Source organism: Rhinopithecus roxellana, chromosome 8 (genome assembly GCF_007565055.1).
Source record: "Rhinopithecus roxellana isolate Shanxi Qingling chromosome 8, ASM756505v1, whole genome shotgun sequence".
NCBI lineage: Eukaryota > Metazoa > Chordata > Mammalia > Primates > Cercopithecidae > Rhinopithecus > Rhinopithecus roxellana.
In genome coordinates, this window is record NC_044556.1 from 99,425,365 (window position 1) to 99,446,719 (window position 21,355).

Below are 21,355 nucleotides of genomic sequence, written 5' to 3' on the forward strand. Positions count from 1 at the left end.
CATACGCCAAGCCAAAGTTTTCTCCAAGCCCTTTAATAGTCACTTAAACAGTTGAGGCACAAACAATAATAAAACTGCATTTTTTTACGTTACAAAAAGATTTTGTATGTTATCTGCATGATATACCAATTTTCTCAGTCTCTTCTGCAACAACTCTCATTAACACTCTGGTCCACAGGCTGATTTAATAGTCAGAATGGCAGGCGGGAAGATGGTAAAATAAACTTACCGAGGGGCAAAAAGAACCAAACATTTCCTGAGTGCCTACTATGCACGCTCTACTAGGTTTTACACACTTTACATAAATGTGAACCTAAGTTCTAGCTACCAGTTAAGAGGCCAGCATTGCTAAGGCCAGTAAGTCTACGTCTTAAATGTTATTTCGCCTTTAAGTACAAATTGTGGAACAAAACAATGTATCTTTGCCCAAAGAAGCATGTCAACTGTTGCACTACTACATTATTTTCCATTTCCAAAGTTTTTGTTTTTAGTAAGTGTGCAACATTAGCACATGGAAACACTCAAGCTGTGTATTAGTTCACTGAAATCTGGGGTTTTTCCGTTCTCACCCGGTGAGCACCATTTGGCCAGCATCACTACAACGAGCTGATTCTATCACCTTGTAAAACTTAAGATGGGAATGGATAGTGTTTGGCAATTGCATTTCTGGGAGAAAAAAGTGCTGATTTTTTTTCTTTAACTTGACACAGCTAGCTTTAAAAAGTGGTACCTCATTTTAAAGCACCAAAGTTGTCATTTAAATAAGAAAATGTACTTGGCTTAATGAGCTGTAAAATGAAGGTATCACTGCCTTTTCAAGCATTACAGCAAAGCCAGTATGTTCAGAGCCAAGTGATACCCAGCTCATACTGCACTCCAGTTACCAAGGAAACGGCGTTTCTACCCTCCCCAAACTTAAGCTGCCCCTCACTCCTCCAGCCAGCCCTCCTTTTTCCGAGTCTGCTCTTTCCTTGCTGAGCTGTCTGCCTCTTGCTGCCTTTCCCATCTGTTCTCCCTCTAACTGCCCCTCTACACACGTCTGGGCTGCTGCCTAAGACTTCTTAGCTGCCTGGTGAGTCACTGACCAATCACCACTGCACTGCTCTGGATTTGGGATCCCACTAATAAAACTAACTGGCACGTCTGTTCTGGTCATCCCCCGAAAAAAGCATCCTGTGTAACAAAAAAGCACTGTTTAAGGATTCAGGATCACAAACCCTCAAGATACCTGAAAAAAGTCCTCAAATGTGAGTCGCCTAGTTTAACAGTAGAGGTAAGTTCAAAGATGAAATGTGATTTGTTCAAGGCTGTGCGGCTAATCAGAGGCAGAAACTAGAACTGTTTCTCTTTCCACTACACCACAAAAAAACCGAGATTAATGATTAAGAAGAGTTTGTAAGTCAACCAAAATAATGCCTAGTACATAGGAAAAGTCTTTGGGATTTCTCCATAGACTTTTAGACAGAACAAAGGCAATCTTCACAATGAGAAAGGCTCCTCAGTTCAACAGATGCCACCAGTACCAAGGATCCTTACTCAGTTCTGAAACTGGATCTGTGACTACGGAGAATACGTCACTATTTGAGAATAAGAGGTCCCACCTGCTCCACTCTTTTCAAGTCTTCAGTCACAAGGTTGCAACTTACTCTCATCGTTTAACAAGATAAATTAATCCAGTTGAAGTAGGATTGAGGAGGTACACTGAAGATAAAAGCAAAAGGCAACAAACATTTTTACAAGCAGATCATCCCAGTTACCTTAAAAGTTTCGGATTAATTTACAAAGTAGTGACAGAACCATATAATTTCAGTGAAAATCAAGATAGTTATACCATTAAAAAAAAAAGATCAATTCAGAAATACTAAGTCAGGCAAGCATGCAAAATTCAGAATATTAAAAAAAAAGCAGGGCCTGGCTGCCCACATACATTCCTCAGGTTAAGGTGGATTTAAAGATGCCCAACAGAACCCAATGAATCAGAAGCTAAAAGGGACACTTCAGAGATCAGCAGACGCATTCTCTCATGTAACAAATGGAGGGAAAGTGAGCACACACTAACCGGCGAAGCTCACAAGGCTAGATTGGGGTGTACAGAGATCTAATTCCTGGTGCTATTAGGAATTACATATATTTAAAATACAAGGAGATAAATACCCAGAACACATTAAGCCTACTGATTTAAACAGAACATTTCAAGACTGATACGCAGAAAGGGAAGGAAGCTGTTAACCCAGCACAGCAGCACACCTCACATACTTACGTCTCAGAGATTAAATGGAAAGAAATGATCAATCAAAACCTTCAATGCTCAGTTTTCACATACACAAGCCTATCAAATTTCCGGATTTACAGCAAAATGTGCCAGCTAAAGTGTACATTCTTCAATTTCTCCTATACTTTTTTTTTTTTTGCCTATCTTTCAAAACTGAGCACTGGGTATTTTTAACATAAGCCATGTCATATGTACAGTTTAACTATGTTTCAGGAATAAACAAAATCCATATTTCAGTAACTCATAGTGTATTTATAAAATGAAAAATTATCAAAATACACTTTTCATTGGGAAAAATAAATAAAATAGACAAATGGATCTACACAAAGTAAACATTAACTTTGGTAGATTTCAGTGTAGTTCATAATAAGCATATTTGCCCTTATTTCCCCAGAGCTGCTCAACTACCAAGACTTTTTAAAATATTTTTAACTAAGATTTTATTATGTTGACATTTGTTTCTCATTCCACATCATCTTCAGCCAAGCTCTGAGCACTTACAATTCTCTGAAAGAAAAAAAAATAGTTTTTTAAAGTGTCATAAGCATGTAATCAGGATTCTAACTTCAACATAAAATGCTCTCTGTATTCAAATAATCGAATCTTGGTAAAATTCACCCATTCTGACATTTAACTCAACATGTAATACTTTACACACCGTCAGCATCCAAGAAAACAATGATCACACTACTGTCGGTCCCATTTCAAAAGTCAAGTTAACAAAGGAGGCAAAGCATTACATTACATATATTTTTAATTCAGATGGGGTCTCTGTCACCCAGGCTGGAATGCAGTAGCACAATCTCAGCTCACTGCAACCTCTGCCTCCTGGGCTCAAGCAATCCTCCCCCACTTCAGCCTCCTGAGTAGCTGGGACTATAGACTCGTGCCACCATGCCCGGCTAAAGGAGACAGAGCATTACATTATATATATTTTTAATTCAGATGGGGTCTCTGACACCCAGGCTGGAGTGCAGTAGCACAGTCTCGGCTCACTGCAACCTCTGCCTACTGGGCTGAAGCGATCCTCCCCCAACTCAACCTCCTGAGTAGCGGGAACCACAGACTCATGCCACCACGCCCGGCTAATTTTTTTTATTTTTGGTGGAGACAGGGTTTTACCATGTTGCCCAGTCTGGCCTTGAACTCCTGAGTTCAAGTGAGTGCTAGGATTATAGGGCATGAGACACCGTATCCAGCCATCATTACATAATACTACATCAGTCAATTATGTAACTAAAACCAAAAAGAATTTAAAATTTCTTTTCACTCCCAGGCAAACCTAGAACACTGAGTGATTCAGAGGTCATTTTTAAGGAATTAGGCTTCATAGTGAATTCACAAATATTCCAAAAAACATCACCCTCTGGCCAGTTTTCCAAAAGTACTATATACTATGCTGCCTTTCAAACAGCATAATATTAAACTGATGATTCCAGTACGAATCCTCTAGAACTAGAACCACATTAGTCTAAATAAAAACAATTTAGACCCAAGTCCTTGGTTGTCCAACTCGTTCCCTCAAATCGTTGGGACCTTTACTTTCTTTCCAGTCCTTTTCTAATTCAGTTGAGTAAAAATCAGTTTGAAAAATTAACCAGTTAAAACTATCAAGTTCTGTAAATACTTCCTATCATCATTCACTGCTTTAATCATACCAACTTGGGAAATCGACACATGTAATTGACACACTATTCCAAAAAGTAGATTCATTTGGGCTCCTTGAACTCAAAATGAACAGAAAGCATTTTAGTTGACTCCTAATTTACACATAAGTTAATCTTTTACAGTATATTAATGGTATTTTGCATTTTTGAGTAGGGATTTGGGGATGTCGTCAAATAACTACAAACTCAAAGCGCACCGCAGCAGCAGCAGAGGCACTGAGCCTTTACACAAGTGAGTCAGAGGGAATCCATGCTCCTGAATGCCCTAGTATCTAGGCTACAGCTACCTAGGCTCCTTTGTCAGATCACCTAACAGAAGGCATGGTCTCCTGGAAGAGTAGGCAGAAAGCTACTTGTAGAAAGTACCCAAGAGTGACCTGAATTTGGACAGCTGACTACTAAGACCTGAGACTTATCACTAAGACACACACTTCCCGATCCACTCCAGGGCACAATCACTAGATTTGGGCAGTCATCTGGATGTTTCCCATCAGAGAAGAAAATGTCAAGCACTGATATTCTCGTTTGTTTTCATTATACACGAGTTTATTTCATCATGTTCACTAGGCTCATTTTAAAATGTCCCTAATCATTCAGTTCTAAATCCTACTCCCTTTTATGTCATAACATTCCAATTCCTTACCTGACTAATTGTTGGGAGTTTAGTCAGAAGCATCTGGAACACTGGTGGTGGAAGAGTTTGCTGTAAGACCTGCAGTAACTGCTGTGGCTGTCCACACACAGCAATTGCATTTGTCAGATGGTCTACGCCTTTCTCATATTCACCTGTAAGATTTACATAAAATTACATGTAACCCGAAAAGTCTTGGCCTTTGTCAAAATTAACTTTAGACGCCATATCCAAATGATGCTGACCAAAAACACTATGCAAGTAAAATGCTGGAAATAACCTATAGTGCATTCATACAGCTATTATGAAGCCACTAACAAGAATGATTCAGATTACATGTACTGATATGGAAGTGTTTCAAACATACATACATAAGGGGGAAATCAATGTATAAAAATGTCAAAGTATTACTATTTATATACTTGGAATATTTCTGAAAGACTACATGAGACAATTGCTGAGAATCGAATAGTACTTTTCTGTAACAGAGAACTACAAGACTGGGGACTGAGGTGGAAAGAAGACTCAATTTCACATTAAGCCAAGTCTTTGTACTATTTGAATGGTATTACATGAGAAGGAAAAAAAAAATTTTTAAGTGATACTAGTAGGAAAAATGGTCACCCTAATGAAATATGACAGGAGAAAAAAAGCCATGATTAACTCTGAGTGGGAGGGTTTATTTTCCCTTATCTACAAATATCCTTCAATAGACACATTACGTTTGAAAAAAAAACACTTAAGGCTTACAGTTTTTCAAAGTTCACTTAATTCAATAAATATTAAGTATCTGCTATGTGCACCTGTCCTTAGTTAATTCCATTTTATTTTATTTATTTTTTGAGACACGATCTCCCTCTGTCACCCAGGCTAGATCTTGGCTGACAGGAGCCTCAACTTCCTGGGCTCAAGCAATCCTCCCACCTCAACCTCCCAAGTAGCTAGGATCATAGGTGTGCACCACCACACTGGGCTAATTTTGCTAATTTTTTTTTTTTTTTTTTTTTTTTTTGAGACGGAGTCTTCTCTGTCGCCCGGGCTGGAGTGCAGTGGCCGGATCTCAGCTCACTGCAAGCTCCGCCTCCCGGGTTTACGCCATTCTCCTGCCTCAGCCTCCCGAGTAGCTGGGACTACAGGCGCCAGCCATCTCGCCCGGCTAGCTTTTTGTATTTTTTTAGTAGAGACAGGGTTTCACCGTGTTAGCCAGGATGGTCTCAAACTCCTGACCTCGTGATCCGCCCGTCTCGGCCTCCCAAAGTGCTGGGATTACAGGCTTGAGCCACCGCACCCGGCCTAATTTTTTTTTTTTTTTTTTTTTATAGAAACGGGGTTTTACTATGTTGCTCAGCCTGGTCTCAAACTCCTGGACTCAAGTAATCCTCCTGTCTTGGCCTCCCAATGTGCTGAGATTACAGGCATGAGCCACTGCACCTGGCCCTAATTCCACTTTAAATCAAACTCCAAAAACTGCCCCAAATTATTTGAGCAAAACTATGCTACTAAGTATTTTAAATTAAGCACTCTTCTGTATAGGAGGTTCCCATCAAAATATTTTAACGTGCCTTACATAAAAATAACGCCATTAGATATATTTTTAAAAAATAACAATACAAGTAGAGGTACAATTCTCCTCAAGTTTCTCACATTTCTGCACTTCTGAGCAGATATTTACTGCCTTCGCGCCAAACTGTCTTTTCAAGGATGTTTGTACAGTGAACAACCTCAGAATAGAAACTTCCTGGCCGGGTGCGGTGGCTCAAGCCTGTAATCCCAGCACTTTGGGAGGCCGAGACGGGCGGATCGCGAGGTCAGGAGATCGAGACCAACCTAGCTAACACGGCGAAACCCCGTCTCTACTAAAAAATACAAAAAACTAGCCGGGCGAGTTGGCGGGCGCCTGTAGTCCTAGCTACTTGGGAGGCTGAGGCAGGAGAATGGCGTAAACCCGGGAGGCGGAGCTTGCAGTGAGCTGAGATCCGGCCACTGCACTCCAGCCTGGGCGACAGAGCGAGACTCCGTCTCAAAAAAAAAAAAAGAAACTTCCTCCCTCTGGAGCAAAGGCAGGTTTGCAACATTACCTATGTGTAGGGAAAAGTGCACACATGTTTACTGCCCATTATAAAAAATTCAGGATCCTTAAATTCAGGGTTCCTCTCCTATATGTAACCCACTACATGTACATGTGTCCCCTGACTTTCTGCATTGCCTATAGGAGCAGTGGCTTGGGAAACCAGTGTAAATGCCAATACCCTTGTTACTATTACTGCAGTGAATAACGAGCTGTCCTTTGTCTCTAGCCCAGTGGTCTCATGTCTTTTGCCAGCATCCATGAAATTGGGGCAAACCAACCTGTTAGCATGCAATTGAGGTAAATCTCAGAACTTGATGGGAGCGGTGGCTCACACCTGTAATCCCAGCACTTAGCGAGGCCGAGGTGGGTGGATTACCTGAGGTCAGGAGTTCAAGACCAGCCTGGCCAACATGGTGAAACCCCATCTCTACTAAAAATACAAAAATTAGGCCAGGTGTGGTGATTCACACCTTAATCCCAGCACTTTGGGAGGCCGAGGTGGTTAGAACTCACGAGCTCAAGATATTGAGATCATTCTGGCCAACATGGTGAAACCCGTTCTCTACTAAAAATACAAAAATTAGCTGGGCGTGGTAGCACGTGCCTGTAGTCCCAGCTGTTCAGGAGGCTGAGGCAGCAGAATCACTTGAACCTGGGAGGCGGAGGTTGCAGTGAGCCAAGATCGTGCCACTGCACTCCAGCCTGGTGAAAGAGTGAGACTCCATCTCAAAAACAAAAACAAAAACAAAAACAAAAAAAAGCTGGGCGTGGTGGCGCATGCCTGTAATCCCAGCTACTTGAGAGGCTGAGGCACAAGAATCGCTTGAACCCTCACTTGCAGCCTCGCTTGAACCTGGGAGGTGGAAGTTGCAGTGAGCTGAGATTGCGCCATTGCACTCCAGCCTGGGCAACAGAATGAGACTCCATCTCAAAAGCAAAACAAAACAAAACAAAAAACACGTCAGACCTTTTCCAGTTGTTAATACCATTAAGATCACTTTTTACTAGGTTCTTTTTATTTACCAATTTTCCATTATATACATTCACAGGAAACTGATCTTAAAGAGTAAGAATGGACCGGGTGCAGTGGCTCACACCCATAATCCCAGCACTCTGGGAAGCTGAGGCAGGCAGATCACTTGAGGTCAGGAGTTCAAGACCAGTCTGGCCAACATGGTGAAACCCCATCTCCACCAAAAATAGAAAAAAATTAGCCAGGCTTGGTGGCGCATGCCTATGATCCCAGCTACTCATGAGGCTGAGGCAGGAGAATCACTTGAACCTGGGAGGTGGAGGTTGCAGTGAGCCCTTATCGCGCCATTGCACTCTAGTCACTGCACTCTGGGTGACAGAGTAAACCCCCACTTCAAAAAAAGAAAGGAGAAAACAGTTTCAGATCAACCTTACTAATTTTTCCCCAGCAAGCTGAGGATATTAAGTATGTCTTAGGGAATATCTCTACCATCACACCCAATGCACTTGACCCTGTCAGCTGATGGCAAGCCTGGGTATCAGGATAGTCACTCTGGTGTTCTTTCTAGGCCCTTAAATCTGGTATATGTTTTTTGTTCTACCAATTGGCTGCTATGGAAAGACTGAGAAACATTTTGGGTAAAATTTTGAGTATTGCGGAGTATCTGATGGCACCTGAGTATACGTAAAGGTTTCCAAGAGCTTTTCTTAACCTCTTGACCATCCATCAGAAACAGGTGAATCTCCACTGCCAATGTGAGGACTATGATTGTCCCATCTACACAATGTTTCAGGATACTCCAATTGTGTAGGTCATTGTCATCTGGGTCTGCAGGCACCATCTTGTGCTGCTTGGCCAATTCTTTTCCCAGATATTGAAATGATGATGTAATGATACCCATCACAAGAGATCAGACACAGGGCTGCACAGTGATCCACTGATGGTCAGTTTAGAATTACAGTAATCAAAAGATTGGCTAAGTCAGTTCCTGCTTCTGAATACATACCATAATTACATCTCTTCTGAACTAGCACTGTTGATTATCTTATCTGCAGATTTAGCAAAAATGCTGAAGAAGATACACTGACACAACCTCAAGTGTAGTAGAAGACACACTGACACAACCTCAAGTGCAGTGATCTTCTCATCTTGAGCTCCCTTCCTGTGCAAAGTGGATGCTGCTATAACTTTTGCTGACTGGACGGTCAAATCATAAGTGGTATCTTTTGTTAATGGCATCAAGAATATATAAAATCCATCTATCAGCATAGGAAGATCAAACCCAGTGTTATACGATGCAAGGAGCAGAGCAACTCAGTATGCAGCACTGCTTTAGCACTGAGGGGGAATGCTTTCCCTTTCCCCAATGCCTGGGTCCTCTCTCTCAGACTGATGGAGAAATTGCAGTGTGATGCCTATAGGAGACCTGGAAATGTCTCCTGATTGGTGCCTATCTTGTACTCCTCTGCAGTTACAGATTTTATGTATACAGTTTTTAAGAGACAGCATATCATTCTGTTGCCCAGGCTGGAATGCAGTGGCACCATCACAGTTCACTGGAGCCTCAAACCCCTGGGTTCAAGGTATCCTCCTACTTCAGTCTCCGAGTAGTTGGCTACAGGTGCATGCTATGGCACCTGGCTTATTTTCTCATTTACTGTAGAGATGAGGGTCTCACTTTGTTGTCGATGATGGTCTCAAACTCCTGGCGTCCAGCAATCCTCCTGCCTCAGCTCCCCAAAGTGCTGGGATTATAGGCATGAGCCACTATGTCTGTTCCTACGGAATGATTTTTAACCCTTCCCAGTCTGTTGGCAATCTGAGTACTGTGACTCTAAGTCAAATTAATTGAGCAATTGTATTGATATCAAAAAAGTATTTCTTGGCAAAGGGGAGACATAAAAAGGTAGTTACCACCATTTTCAATGGATTAAATTCTCCCATAAAAGAAACAACAAAAACCCATTCACACACAAATGCCCCACATCATGTAGTTAAATTCGATCTAAATCTATTGATACAGCAATCAGAATTTAAAAATACCTGACTGCAGTTTTATTAATGATAGCAACTACTTCAAATCTACGTTTGAGATCACTGAGTAAATGACGGTTCTCACGTTTGTCAATTTGATAATTTCAATTTCATAGCTGAACTTTAAAGACTGACAGAATGTTTTTTAGAAAATTCTTAGCACTGTTGATGAAATAAATGAAGTACAATGTAATGAAAAGGCTAAATTCTGGATCAGATAACAAGTTGGTTCTGAAATAAGGGGTCATGAACTCACCGTGTGACCTTGATTAGGTAAATTAACCTTCTATGGGACCTTACATTAGCCATTCCTTCCTACAAATACTGGAAAAGATCTGAAGATTAGATGAAGGAGTTGAGGAGTATATTCCTAGCTCATATTCCTTCAGTTACTATTTACGTATCGCACTATGGCTATACATTAGAAACTACTTCCGAGTAAGAGAACCTCATTTGTAAAAACTTATTATATCTTCTATATCATATGATATAGCAAGAAAACCTAAAACTCACTTAAAATATATTATGGACAACAATATCCCACGAGGAATATTTCTTTCTAGAGCCAGTCTTACACAAAATAATCTTCCATTATTAAGTGCCTAAAAACTTGTCTTAAGATATCTGGAGTACCTTTTCTTATAGCCAAATTACACAAACAAAATCCCTTATCATTATAAATTTCTATCACTGAGAAAAATTCTACCCAGTTCCTTAGCACTTCCATGACTATTACCTTGAGCTAGTAACTCTTCACCAAGCTGTATTTCTTCAAGGAAGAACTTCTGAACAGCTTCAGCATCTTTAAGGTCAGGTAACTGGAAATAAAATATTTAATAATTGACACCACAATTATGCCAGGGGATATAACCAATACACAGATATCAATAAAAATAAAACAACAAAAACCCAATCAATCATTCTAAAAAAACTGACAGAAGAACTTTACTCCTGAACAACGCTTGTAGGAATTAGGAGTTCATCTACATTCAAACGAATAAAAGAAAAACCTTGGCCGGGCGCAGTGGCTCAAGCCTGTAATCCCAGCACTTTGGGAGGCCGAGACGGGCGGATCACGAGGTCAGCAGATCGAGACCATCCTGGCTAACACAGTGAAACCCCGTCTCTACTAAAAAAAATACAAAAAACCAGCCGGGTGAGGTGGCGGGCGCCTGTAGTCCCAGCTACTCGGGAGGCTGAGGCAGGAGAATGGCGGGAACCCGGGAGGCGGAGCTTGCAGTGAGCTGAGATCCAGCCACTGCACTCCAGCCTGGGCGGCAGAGCGAGACTCCATCTCAAAAAAAAAAAAAAAAAAAAAAAACTTGAGTTTCTATTTGAAAAATTCTTAGAAAGCTCTAACTTGAATGTAAAAAGAGTGCAAAATCTATACCATCTATGCACTTTACACTATTTTCGGATTGCCATTATTGTAGATTTTTATACAACTGGAATCAATTTGTCCTTATGATTCAACATTATTTTATATAGATTTGGTTGTTGTTGTTGTTGTTGTTGAGACACAGTGTCACTCTGTCACCCAGGCTGGAGTGCAGTGGCACAATCCCAGCTCACTGCAACTTCCACCTCCCGGATTCAAGTGATTCTCCTGCCTCTGTCTCCTGAGTAGCTGGGATTACAGGCGCCTGCCACCATGCCCAGCTAAATTTTTGTATTTTTAGTAGAGATGGGGTTTCGCGATGTTGGCCAAGTTGGTCTCAAACTCCTGACCTCAGATGATCCACCCACCTCGGCCTCCCAAAGTGCTAGTATTACAGGTATGAGCCAATGCACCCAGCCCACATTTTACATGCATCTAAAAGACTATTTTTTGAGACAGGGTCTCACTCTGTCGCCCAGGCCGTAGTGCAGTAGTGTGATCACAGCTCAGTGCCTTCACCTCTCAGACTCAAGTGATCCTCCTACCTCAGCCTCTCTCTACAAAAAAATGAAAAATTAGCTAGGCATGGTGGCCCATGCCTATAGTCCAGCTGCTAGGGAGGCTAAAGCAGGATTGTTTGAACCCAGGAAGTCGAAGCTGCAGTGAGCTGTGATTGCACCGCTACTGCACTCCAGCCTGGGTGACAGGGTGAGACCTTGTCTCAAAGAAAAGGCCATTTTTATTTGAAAACCTACACTTCAGTAGCTGGGTGCGGTGGCTCATGTCTGTAATCCCAGCACGTTGGGAGGCCCAGGCAGGCAGATCACAAGGTCAAGAGATTGAGGCTATGCTGGCCAACATGGTGAAACACCGTCTCTACTAAAATACAAAAATTAGCTGGGTGTAGTGGCATGCACCTGTAGTCCCAGCTACTCGGGAGGCTGAGGCAGGAGAATCGCTTGAACCTGGGAGGCAGAGGGTACAGTGAGCCTGAGATCACGCCACTGCACTCCACCCTGGTGACAGAGTGACACTCCACCTCAAAAAAAAAAAAAAGAAAGAAAGAGCGAGAAAACCAACCTAAACTTCTAATAGTGCAAGTTTTTGGTACTTGAATTACATTGTACATGCTCTTATTAGCCTAGCCAACACAAGTGAAACAATTTAAATTTCTGAAAGTGGAGACATCTTTCACGGACTATCCCAGCATATGGCAATAATTTAATTCTATTCCTGAATCTAAAAATACATACTGGTGCATGTCTCAATCCATTTTCCTATGCCCTTAAAAATATAAGTTACCAAAAGCATAATAAACACATTACACATTTCAGAAACGTAGTCTGAACCTACTAGAACAATGAAGTAGTTCCCTCCCATTTTCACTTCGCTATTACCATGTCCAGTCAACCAGCTGTGTTTACACAACTGTTTCAAAATAACAAAACATACTGGTTGACTTAAATTTTCCTTGTCTCAACTTGCTTTAAAAAGAACCACTAATGATCCAGTAATCTAAGTCCTAAGAACCCAGACAACAGAACTCATCTCAATAAAAAGGAAAAGCTGCACACACAATGATTAACATGTACTTAATTTACTTACACACACCACAGAACATTTTTTACCAAGTAGATAAACCTAAGTAGTCATTAAAAATAATCAAGAACTCAGGATCTACGAAAAGAAAAAATAAATTACAAGTTTTATATCCAGAACTGTGTACTGCAACAAGGCAAAAATTTGTCAGGGCAGTGGGATTCTGGATCAGTGGGCTTGAATAATCTTGAATAATTTTTGAAATAATAACCCATGGTTCTTTCAAAGGAAGCTAGAGTAAGGAAATTAAATCTTAAGTGTAATATTGCATCATTTTGAAGCACCTGATTAGGAACTTTTCATCTTTTGGTGCAAATGTCTTGAGGCCCTCGTATTGTTCCTTAATTATTGTTCACACAGTAAGCTGTTTGTTGTTATGGCCAGCAAAAGAAATAATGAAGGACCTGATAATTGTCAGTGGAACTATGTTATTCACCTACTCCTAAAAATAAGCTGTATTTTAAAATAAAAATGCAAAGTCCAGTATCAACTAGCTTTTTCCAATTACATTTTAATTACATTTCCAATTACAGATTTTAAAATAATATTTTTATAAAATATATAATTTAAACAGAAACCAGACTATTACCTTGGAAAGCCCAGCTCTCTCCTTGGCAAGCTTCTGTTTCTTTCTTCCTACAAGAAATGTAATGTTATATTTACATTTTGTCATTATCAAAATGGGAATGAAAATAATTCGAATTGCTGTGGCAGTCATTAATTCCATTTGCAGAACATTTCTAACTCTAGCAATCTATCCCTCCCTGTGATCTATCAAGGACATAAGAATAGTCTGGTCAATGAGCTGTAGGCAATGTGACACTGCACTGGAGCGTTCTCCTTCCCTCTGGTGCAGAAGATCTAGCAATTCACAAGACGGATATAGCTCCCACAGCTGGACTTCTAAAGTAATTACAACAAGCAGATCAAGTCCCCCCCTTCCAACCAACACAGGACATGTAACAGGGGTAAGAATTACGCCACTAGTATTAGGGAGTTTTATTACTGAAATATGCCAGATTATATCTTTACGGAATATTGAAAACTGGCATTCTTAAATGAAAAAAAAAAAAAAAACCTAAAGTGTACTGGAGGCATATGGTGGTTATATGAAAATACTATACCACTTAAAGGTACTTAAGCATCCTCAAGATTTTGGTATCCAGGGGAGGCCTGGAACCAATCACTCAAGGATACTGAGGGAGGACTACCCCTAAAGTGATAATCATTAAAAACTACCAATGACATAGAGTAATTACTGACATAGTTAAGAAAATGTAAGGCTCCAATACTTATTATTAGCTAATATTTATTAGCTGGGTGATTTTACGCAAATCTCTCACTCTCCCAAGATAAGGTCTATCTAATCTTAGAAGACTACAATGAGAAACAAAAGCCACGAAACAAGCAAATGTCCTCTGAACACCTTAAAGCACTCTACAAATCCAAGCCTCAATGCATGACTAAAGAGGTCCGAGGGCCGGGTGCAGTGGCTCATACCTGTAATCCCAGCACTTTAGGAGGCTGAGCCAGGCAGATCACAAGGTCAGGAGTTTGAGACCAGCCTGGTCAACACAGTGAAACCCAATCTCTACTAAAAATACAAAAACTGGCCAGGTGTGGTGGCGGGTGCCTGTAGTCCCAGCTACTCGGGAGGTTGAGGCGGTAGCAGCACTTAAACCTGGGAGGCAGAGGTTGCAGTGAGCCGAGATAGAGCCACTGCACTCCAGCCTGGGCAACAGAGTGAGACTCTGTCTCAAAAAAGAGGTCTGTCTACCTGCAGACAGAAGGTTCATTTACTATGGTCAAGGTACCTTTTCTTTTTTCTTTTCTTTTTTTTTTTTGAGACGGAGTCTCACTGTCGCCCAGGCTGGAGTGCAGTGGTGCATCTCAGCTCACTGCAAGCTCCGCCTCCTGGGTTCACGCCATTCTCCTGCCTCAGCCTCCCGAGTAGCTGGGACTACAGGCGCCTGCCACCATGCCTGGCTAAATTTTTTTGTATTTTTCGTAGAGACAGGGTTTCACCATGTTAGCCAGGATGGTCTCGATCTCCTGACCTCGTGATCTGCCCACCTCAGCCTCCCAAAGTGCTGGGATTACAGGTGTAAGCCACCACCGCCCGGCCAAGGTACCTTTTCTTAGTCAACCCTCATAAACTGGATTTCATCACACCAGCATCAGATACCCACTCGTCTCCCGTAATAGAGTGCTACCACTGTAAGGCCTAAATACAATTCTAGCCATTTCAACAGAAAAAATATGCATTAAAGTTGATCTTATGTATTAATTTGAAGACTGCTAATTTAAGTACCTTACCTAAGTGTTCATCACTGCACAACTAACTGTGGGGAAAAAGGACAAAGAACGTAATTCGACCCTCCATTTGCTTATGGGTTTTTGTTCTCTTAAGGCAGAAAATAATGAGTGATACCAGACAACAATATCTAATTGCTAAATATCGTGGTCTACACTGGAACCTGTACTAGAGGAAATGCAGTAAAACTAGAAAAGAAATGGAAGACTTCAGAGGATCTGGACGTGAAGACAAGGAACACTTGTATGTAAGCACTAAGTTTTAGATGCTGCATGCCATACACTGTTCTAAATGTTTATTCGTTTATTTAATCCTCACAACACTAAAAGAGGTACGGCTGGGCACAGCGGCTCACACCTGTAATCCCAGCACTTTGGGAGGCCAAAGCAGTCAGATCACTGGAGGTCAGGAGTTCGAGACCAGCCTGGTTGATGCGGTAAAATCCCATCTCTACTAAAATACAAAAAATTAGCTGGGTGTGGTGGCAGGCACCTGCAGTCCCAGCTACTCAAGAGGCTGTAGCAAGAGGATCACCTGAACCTGGGAGGTGGAGGTTGCAGTGAGCTGAGATAGTGCCACTGCACTCCAGCCCGGGTAACAGAGCAAACTCTGTCTCAAACAAAAACAAAAAACAAAAAACCAGGAACTATTATCATCCCCATTTTCCAGATGAGAAAATGTATCAAGGTCGCAATTACTTACTGGTGGAATGGCAACTCAAACCCAGGCTTTTGGACTTGAAACATGACTCTCTTCTGCCTCCATAGTTAATAGTGTGGAGAAGACATTATTACCATCAAAACAAAAGGCACCTCAGAAATGAATGTGCCAAGTTTGCGGGATCAATTGTACGAGACATACAATCTGCTAAACCAGAATTTAGGGAAAATGACAAAACTGATCATGAAACCCAGGAAAGTGAAATTTAGTCGTAAGGTTTTTTAATAAGGTGGGGAGGAGTGTGTGATTGCCACTGAATACATTTAACTGACACAGCTACCAAATTTTAAGATCTCTTAGTTGCTTTACATTTTTAGCAATAAGATTAAAATTCTGGCTTTAGTTTCATGATACAATTAACTTGTACATTAACATATTTTCAGATATAGTATAATGCAGTATCTCTGTGATAAAGGGAGAGATGGTAATCAACTGAAAAACCGTAAAGAAATTTAACAATGAGCAAAATCAAGCCTTGACTCAATGTTTCCAAGATTTATTCATTTAAATAAGATGCTTAATATATTTTTTACGTTATTTTATCCGTCCCATATAAGTGAAATGCACCTGCAGTTGGCATTGTAATTTGGAAATTATGTTAAATTTACTCATAATTTAGAATGATAAAAACTATGCTTCAAGGATCCTGATACTCTGCTTTTGCTAACAGGTGACAAAAAGTCTAAATAAATTAGGATCCCAAATTTAACCTCAACCTTCATTTTTAACAATTAAGCCTCTCTTACGCTCCACCTCCTGGGTTCCCGCCATTCTTCTGCCTCAGTCTCCCAGGGAGCTGGGACTACAGGCACCCGCCACCACACCCGGCTAATTTTTTCTATTTTTTAGCAGAGACGGGGTTTCACCATGTTAGCCAGGATGGTCTCGATCTCCTGACCTTGTAATCCACCCACCTCAGCCTCCCAAAGTGCTGGGATTACAGGCATGAGCCACTGCGCCTGGCCGCCTAAGCCTCTCTTTTTTTTTTTTTTTTTTTTGAGACGGAGTCTTGCTCTGCCGCCCAGGCTGGAGTGCAGTGGCCAGCTCTCAGCTCACTGCAAGCTCCGCCTCTGGGGTTCACGCCATTCTCCTGCCTCAGCCTCCCCAGTAGCTGGGACTACAGGCGCCCGCCTCGTCGCCCGGCTAGTTTTTTGTATTTTTTTAGTAGAGACAGGGTTTCACCGTATTAGCCAGGATGGTCTCGATCTCCTGACCTCATGATCCGCCCGTCTCGGCCTCCCAAAGTGCTGGGATTACAGGCTTGAGCCACCGCGCCCGGCCAAGCCTCTCTTCTTAACAAAAAAGAAGAAAGCCAACAAGCTACAAGCTACACGCCTTATGTGAGAAACTGCTCTTTTATTGCAAATGTAAATATTCTACTGGAAATAAGACTTAGAAGAACTCAAAATTTTAAAAAAAAATTAATTTTAAAAACTCAAAATTAACCGAACTGAAATAAATTTCATTTCACAAAGGCCAAATAACCCCAAAGTTTTTAAAATCAGCCAGTCACGTAATTACACTTTTTTTTTTTTTGAGACCGAGTCTCGCTCTGTCACCCAGGCTGGAGTGCAATTGCACCATCTCGGCTCACTACAATCTCAGCCTCCCAGGTTCAAGCGATCCTCCTGCCTCAGCCTCCCAAGTAGCTGGGACTACAGGCGCACGACACCACGCCCAGTTAATTTTTTTTTTTGTATTTTTAGTAGAGACGGGATTTCACCATGTTGGCCAGACTGGTCTTGATCTCCTGGCCTCATGACCTACCTGGCTTGGCCTTCCAAACTGCTGGGATTACAGGCGTGAGCCACTGCGCCTGGCCTATTTATATATATATATGATATAGATAGATAGATAGATACACACACACGTGTATTTTGGAGACAGAGTCTTGCTCTGTCCCCCGAGGATGGAGTTCAGTGGTGCAATCTCAGCTTACTGCAACCTCCACCTTCCACATTCTAGCAATTCTGTCTCAGCCTCCCAAGCAGCTGGGATTACAAGTGTGCGCCACCACACCCGGGTAATTTTTGTATTTTTAGTAGAGAGGGGGTTTCGCCATGCTGGCCAGGCTGGTCTTGAACTCCTGACATGAGGTGATCCGCCCACCTTGGCCTCCCAAAGTGCTGAGATTACAAGCGTTAAGCCACCACGCCCGGCCACAATTACCTTTAAACAAGACTACAAGATTATTCTAAATAAATTCTACTTGATAACAAAAACATCAAACAACAAAATAATTCTACTTTATAAAAAAATCTCGTCCGGACACGGTGGCTCATGCCTGTAATCCCAGCACTTTGGCAGGCCGAGACGGGCGGATCATGAGGTCAGGAGTTCGAGACCAACTTGGCCAACACGGTGAAACCCCATCTCTACTAAAAATACAAAAATTAGCCAGGTATGGTGGTGTGCGCCTGTAATCTCAGCTACTCAGGAGGCTGAGGCAGGAGAATTGCTTGAATCCGGGAGGCAGAGGTTGCAGCAAGCCGAGATCACCCCACTGCACTGGAGCCTGGGCAACAGAGTGAGACTCAAACAAACAACAACAACAAAACTCTCTAGCATTCATCAATTACCATGTGTGAGAAACAGTACTAAAACTCTACACTATACCATTTTAAAAAAGACAAAACTAAAGCTTCAAATTACTTGCCTAAAGTTACTGCTGCAGCTAAGTAATTCACTGTAATCATTAAGTTGCTTAGGCCAGAAAAAAAAATTTTTAGACTGAAAATGACGGAGAAGTTTTGAAGTAACATTCCTCCATTTGTCTAAAACGACAGCTCTTGTTTCTGCAACAGGACTTCAGGGTTTCCAACGGACGATAGGGTTAACCCATTCTTTATAACTCTGCATTTGTACCAAATCCCCCAGCTGCCACCCATTTTGGCAACTACAGGAAAATAACCTGAAGGCAAAATCTGACTACTAGCATTTATGAAGGAGCATTTCCCATGTCAGGAAACGTGGGAGGCAATTCAAACATCTCAATCTTCACAAGACCGACAAGAGGCAGGTGGCATTACCTGATTTTACAACTACGGAAATTAGGATTCAGAAACCCCAAATTATGCCGCTAACCTGGCCCTAGAAATTCAGGGTCTGAATCCAAAACAGTATTCTATTAGTCTACCTAGTCATAAATCAAATTCTGTCTATATCCCTTCCCTCCTAAAACATAAGAAAGCTGGAACTAGATGTCTGATTCTAAGCGCTAGTAAGATCAGCGATGGAGTCACTGCTCACACATGGCTATTGAACGCTTGAAATGACTTAGTAGAGCTAAATTAAATCGTATCCACTGTTACTTAAATAAACAATAATCCCTTCTTTGTACACCTTGGACTTTAGTAATTTATGTATCAATTTTAATCTCAAAAATTAATTTGGCTGAACAACCAAGATCAGCTACAAAAATATTTCTTATTCCAACAAATTTGCTCTTCGGTGATGCAAATGAAGATTCTCCCAAAATTCAAAGTGGATCACAACGGTTTTCTTGACACGATTCCCCTCTTGTAGACCTCTCTTAAAAGATGTCGCAGGTATGAAATAAGACTGAGCCACGGGAGAAGCGCAGCCCTTTGGACTCCCCTCAATTTCTATAGCATTCACTCATATCTTGGAAGCACTTGGCATGAAGCTACCAAGAGGGTTTAAGAATGCAGCAATGAGCCGGGCGGGATCATCTGAGGTCAGGAGTTCGAGACTAGCCTGACCAACATGGTGAAATCCCGTCTCTACTAAATTCAAAAAATTAGCCGGGCGTGGTGGCGGCCGCCTGTAATCACAGCTACTGGGGAGGATGAGGCAGGAGAAGTGCTTTAACTCGGGAGGCGGAGGTTGCAGCGAGCCGAGATCGCGCCACTGCACTCCAACCTGGACGACAGAGCGAGATTCCATCTCAAAAAAAAAAAAAAAAAAAAAAAAATGCAACAATGATACTGCACTGAGCATGCGGATTTAGCCTCAGACTAAAATTTGCGACAAAAATGCACGACTTTTTTAAGAGTAGAGGTTTAAAAAGAACGACAAAAAAAGAGACAACCTCCTCCCCACGCCATACACACCCGAGATTGTAACACAAATCAAGAATGCATTTGCACGGCTAAAGTGTTTGGGGAAAACAAAACAGGAAAAATCCTTCCTTCAAAATGGAGGGAATTCCTGCCGGGCAGTAGAGCCCCCAGAGCGGCGCAGCCAGCGCCAACGCCTATTGCGGGCCGCACCACGCGGTCGCCCTGGGCGGCCCACAGGAGGGTGGGCTGCAAGGACCCCTCCTGTGGAGGGCGACGGCCGGAGGCAGCAGGCCCGGCCAGGGAAGAGAGGACCCACTCACGTTCTCGAAGCCTGTTCTTGAAGTTGGGGTCACTTCGTCTTTTGCGATCGAAGTAGATGCAGTACCCAATAAAAAGGGCTCCGCATACACCGGCGGCGATGGCGCTGTTCCGACCCACCATCTTCTCTACGACGCTGAGCGTGGACGGTGGCCGCAGGGACGGCGAAGGAACGGTGGGCCACGAACCCTCAGAGAGGTCCGCGCAGCTCACACCCGACGGCCACGGGCCAGGAACTCGGAAAGGCAGAGCACACGCCACTTCCGGCCCCAGTCAACTAAGGGCCTCGAGGTAGTCCGCGGCAGTGCCTGAGCAGAGGTCCGGAACGCGGCTCCTGCGCCTGCGCAGTGGGCCACGCCACCGATGCTCGTGCGCCGGTTCGTGTACGCACTGGAGTCGGGAATTTGCACGTAACCGCGCACTTTTTTTTTTTTAACCCGCGGACCATGCTGTAACGAGGCGGGCGCGTTGCTGGCGTGCACGTACTCAGAAGACTAGCTGACACCCTTGTTTGTGGCAGACAAGGATGCAGGGTCCCGGACTGCGAATGCTTCATCTTGTCTAACACAGGCAGCCTGTGACTTGTTTGAATTAAACTGTACTTTCAAGTTGCCACAATCCATTGTGCAGTGTTTCCATTTCAAAAGAATGTTACCGGATAGCCTCATTCTATGATAACTGGAATAAAATTAAATGGAGTAATTTCTTGAAAAATATACACAATTGAAGAAAAAATAGAAAACGTGAATTGTTTTATAGCCACATGAAAACATACACATGATCAGGCCAGGCACGTGGCTCACGCCTGTAATCTCAGCACTTTGGCAGGCTGAGGCGGGCAGGTCACTTAAGGCCAGGAGTTCGAGACCAGCCTGGCCAAGATGGTGAAACCCTGTCTGTACTAAAAGTACAAAAATTAGCTGGCCATGGTGGCGGGGGGCCTGTAATCCCAGCTATTCTGGAGGCTGAGGCAGGAGAATTACTTGAACCAGGAGGCAGAGGTTGCAGTGAGCCGATATCACGCCACTGCATTCCAGCCTGAGTGACAGATGAGGGCTCTGTCTCAAAAAAATAAAATACAATAAAACTATATATATATATATATATATGATCAAAGTTAAGATATTCTGACAAGGAAAACCGTGGGCTGAAAGCAGGCATTAAACAGACACTGTAAGTTGAGGGGTATCAAAGAAGTCAAGCATCATTGTCAGAGACATTGGAACCAGAGCTACCTTACCTTGAATAGGGACTGGGTAAAATGAGGCTGAGACCCATTGGGGCACATTCCCAGGAAGTTTGGCATTCTTGGTCATGGGCTATTTACAGGGAAGGGAACAAGTTAATAATCTTTAA

The 21,355-nt window shown here is 42.4% G+C and overlaps 1 protein-coding gene and 1 non-coding gene across 2 annotated transcripts; both read right to left on the reverse strand.

Annotated features, from left to right (window-relative positions):
* Window positions 1-17: 17 nt before the first annotated feature.
* Window positions 18-20,400, reverse strand: TOMM20 (translocase of outer mitochondrial membrane 20). Its single transcript, XM_010384647.2, has 5 exons — window positions 20,002-20,400; window positions 13,215-13,261; window positions 10,385-10,466; window positions 4,583-4,725; window positions 18-2,779 (listed from the first exon to the last, which is right to left on the reverse strand). The coding sequence occupies exons 1-5, from the start codon at window positions 20,120-20,122 to the stop codon at window positions 2,735-2,737; spliced, it is 438 nt and encodes a 145-aa protein (XP_010382949.1). The 5' UTR covers window positions 20,123-20,400; the 3' UTR covers window positions 18-2,734.
* Window positions 19,197-19,330, reverse strand: LOC115899442. The gene has a single exon (XR_004059147.1). It is a non-coding gene; the product is annotated as a small nucleolar RNA SNORA14 (small nucleolar RNA).
* Window positions 20,401-21,355: the final 955 nt, after the last annotated feature.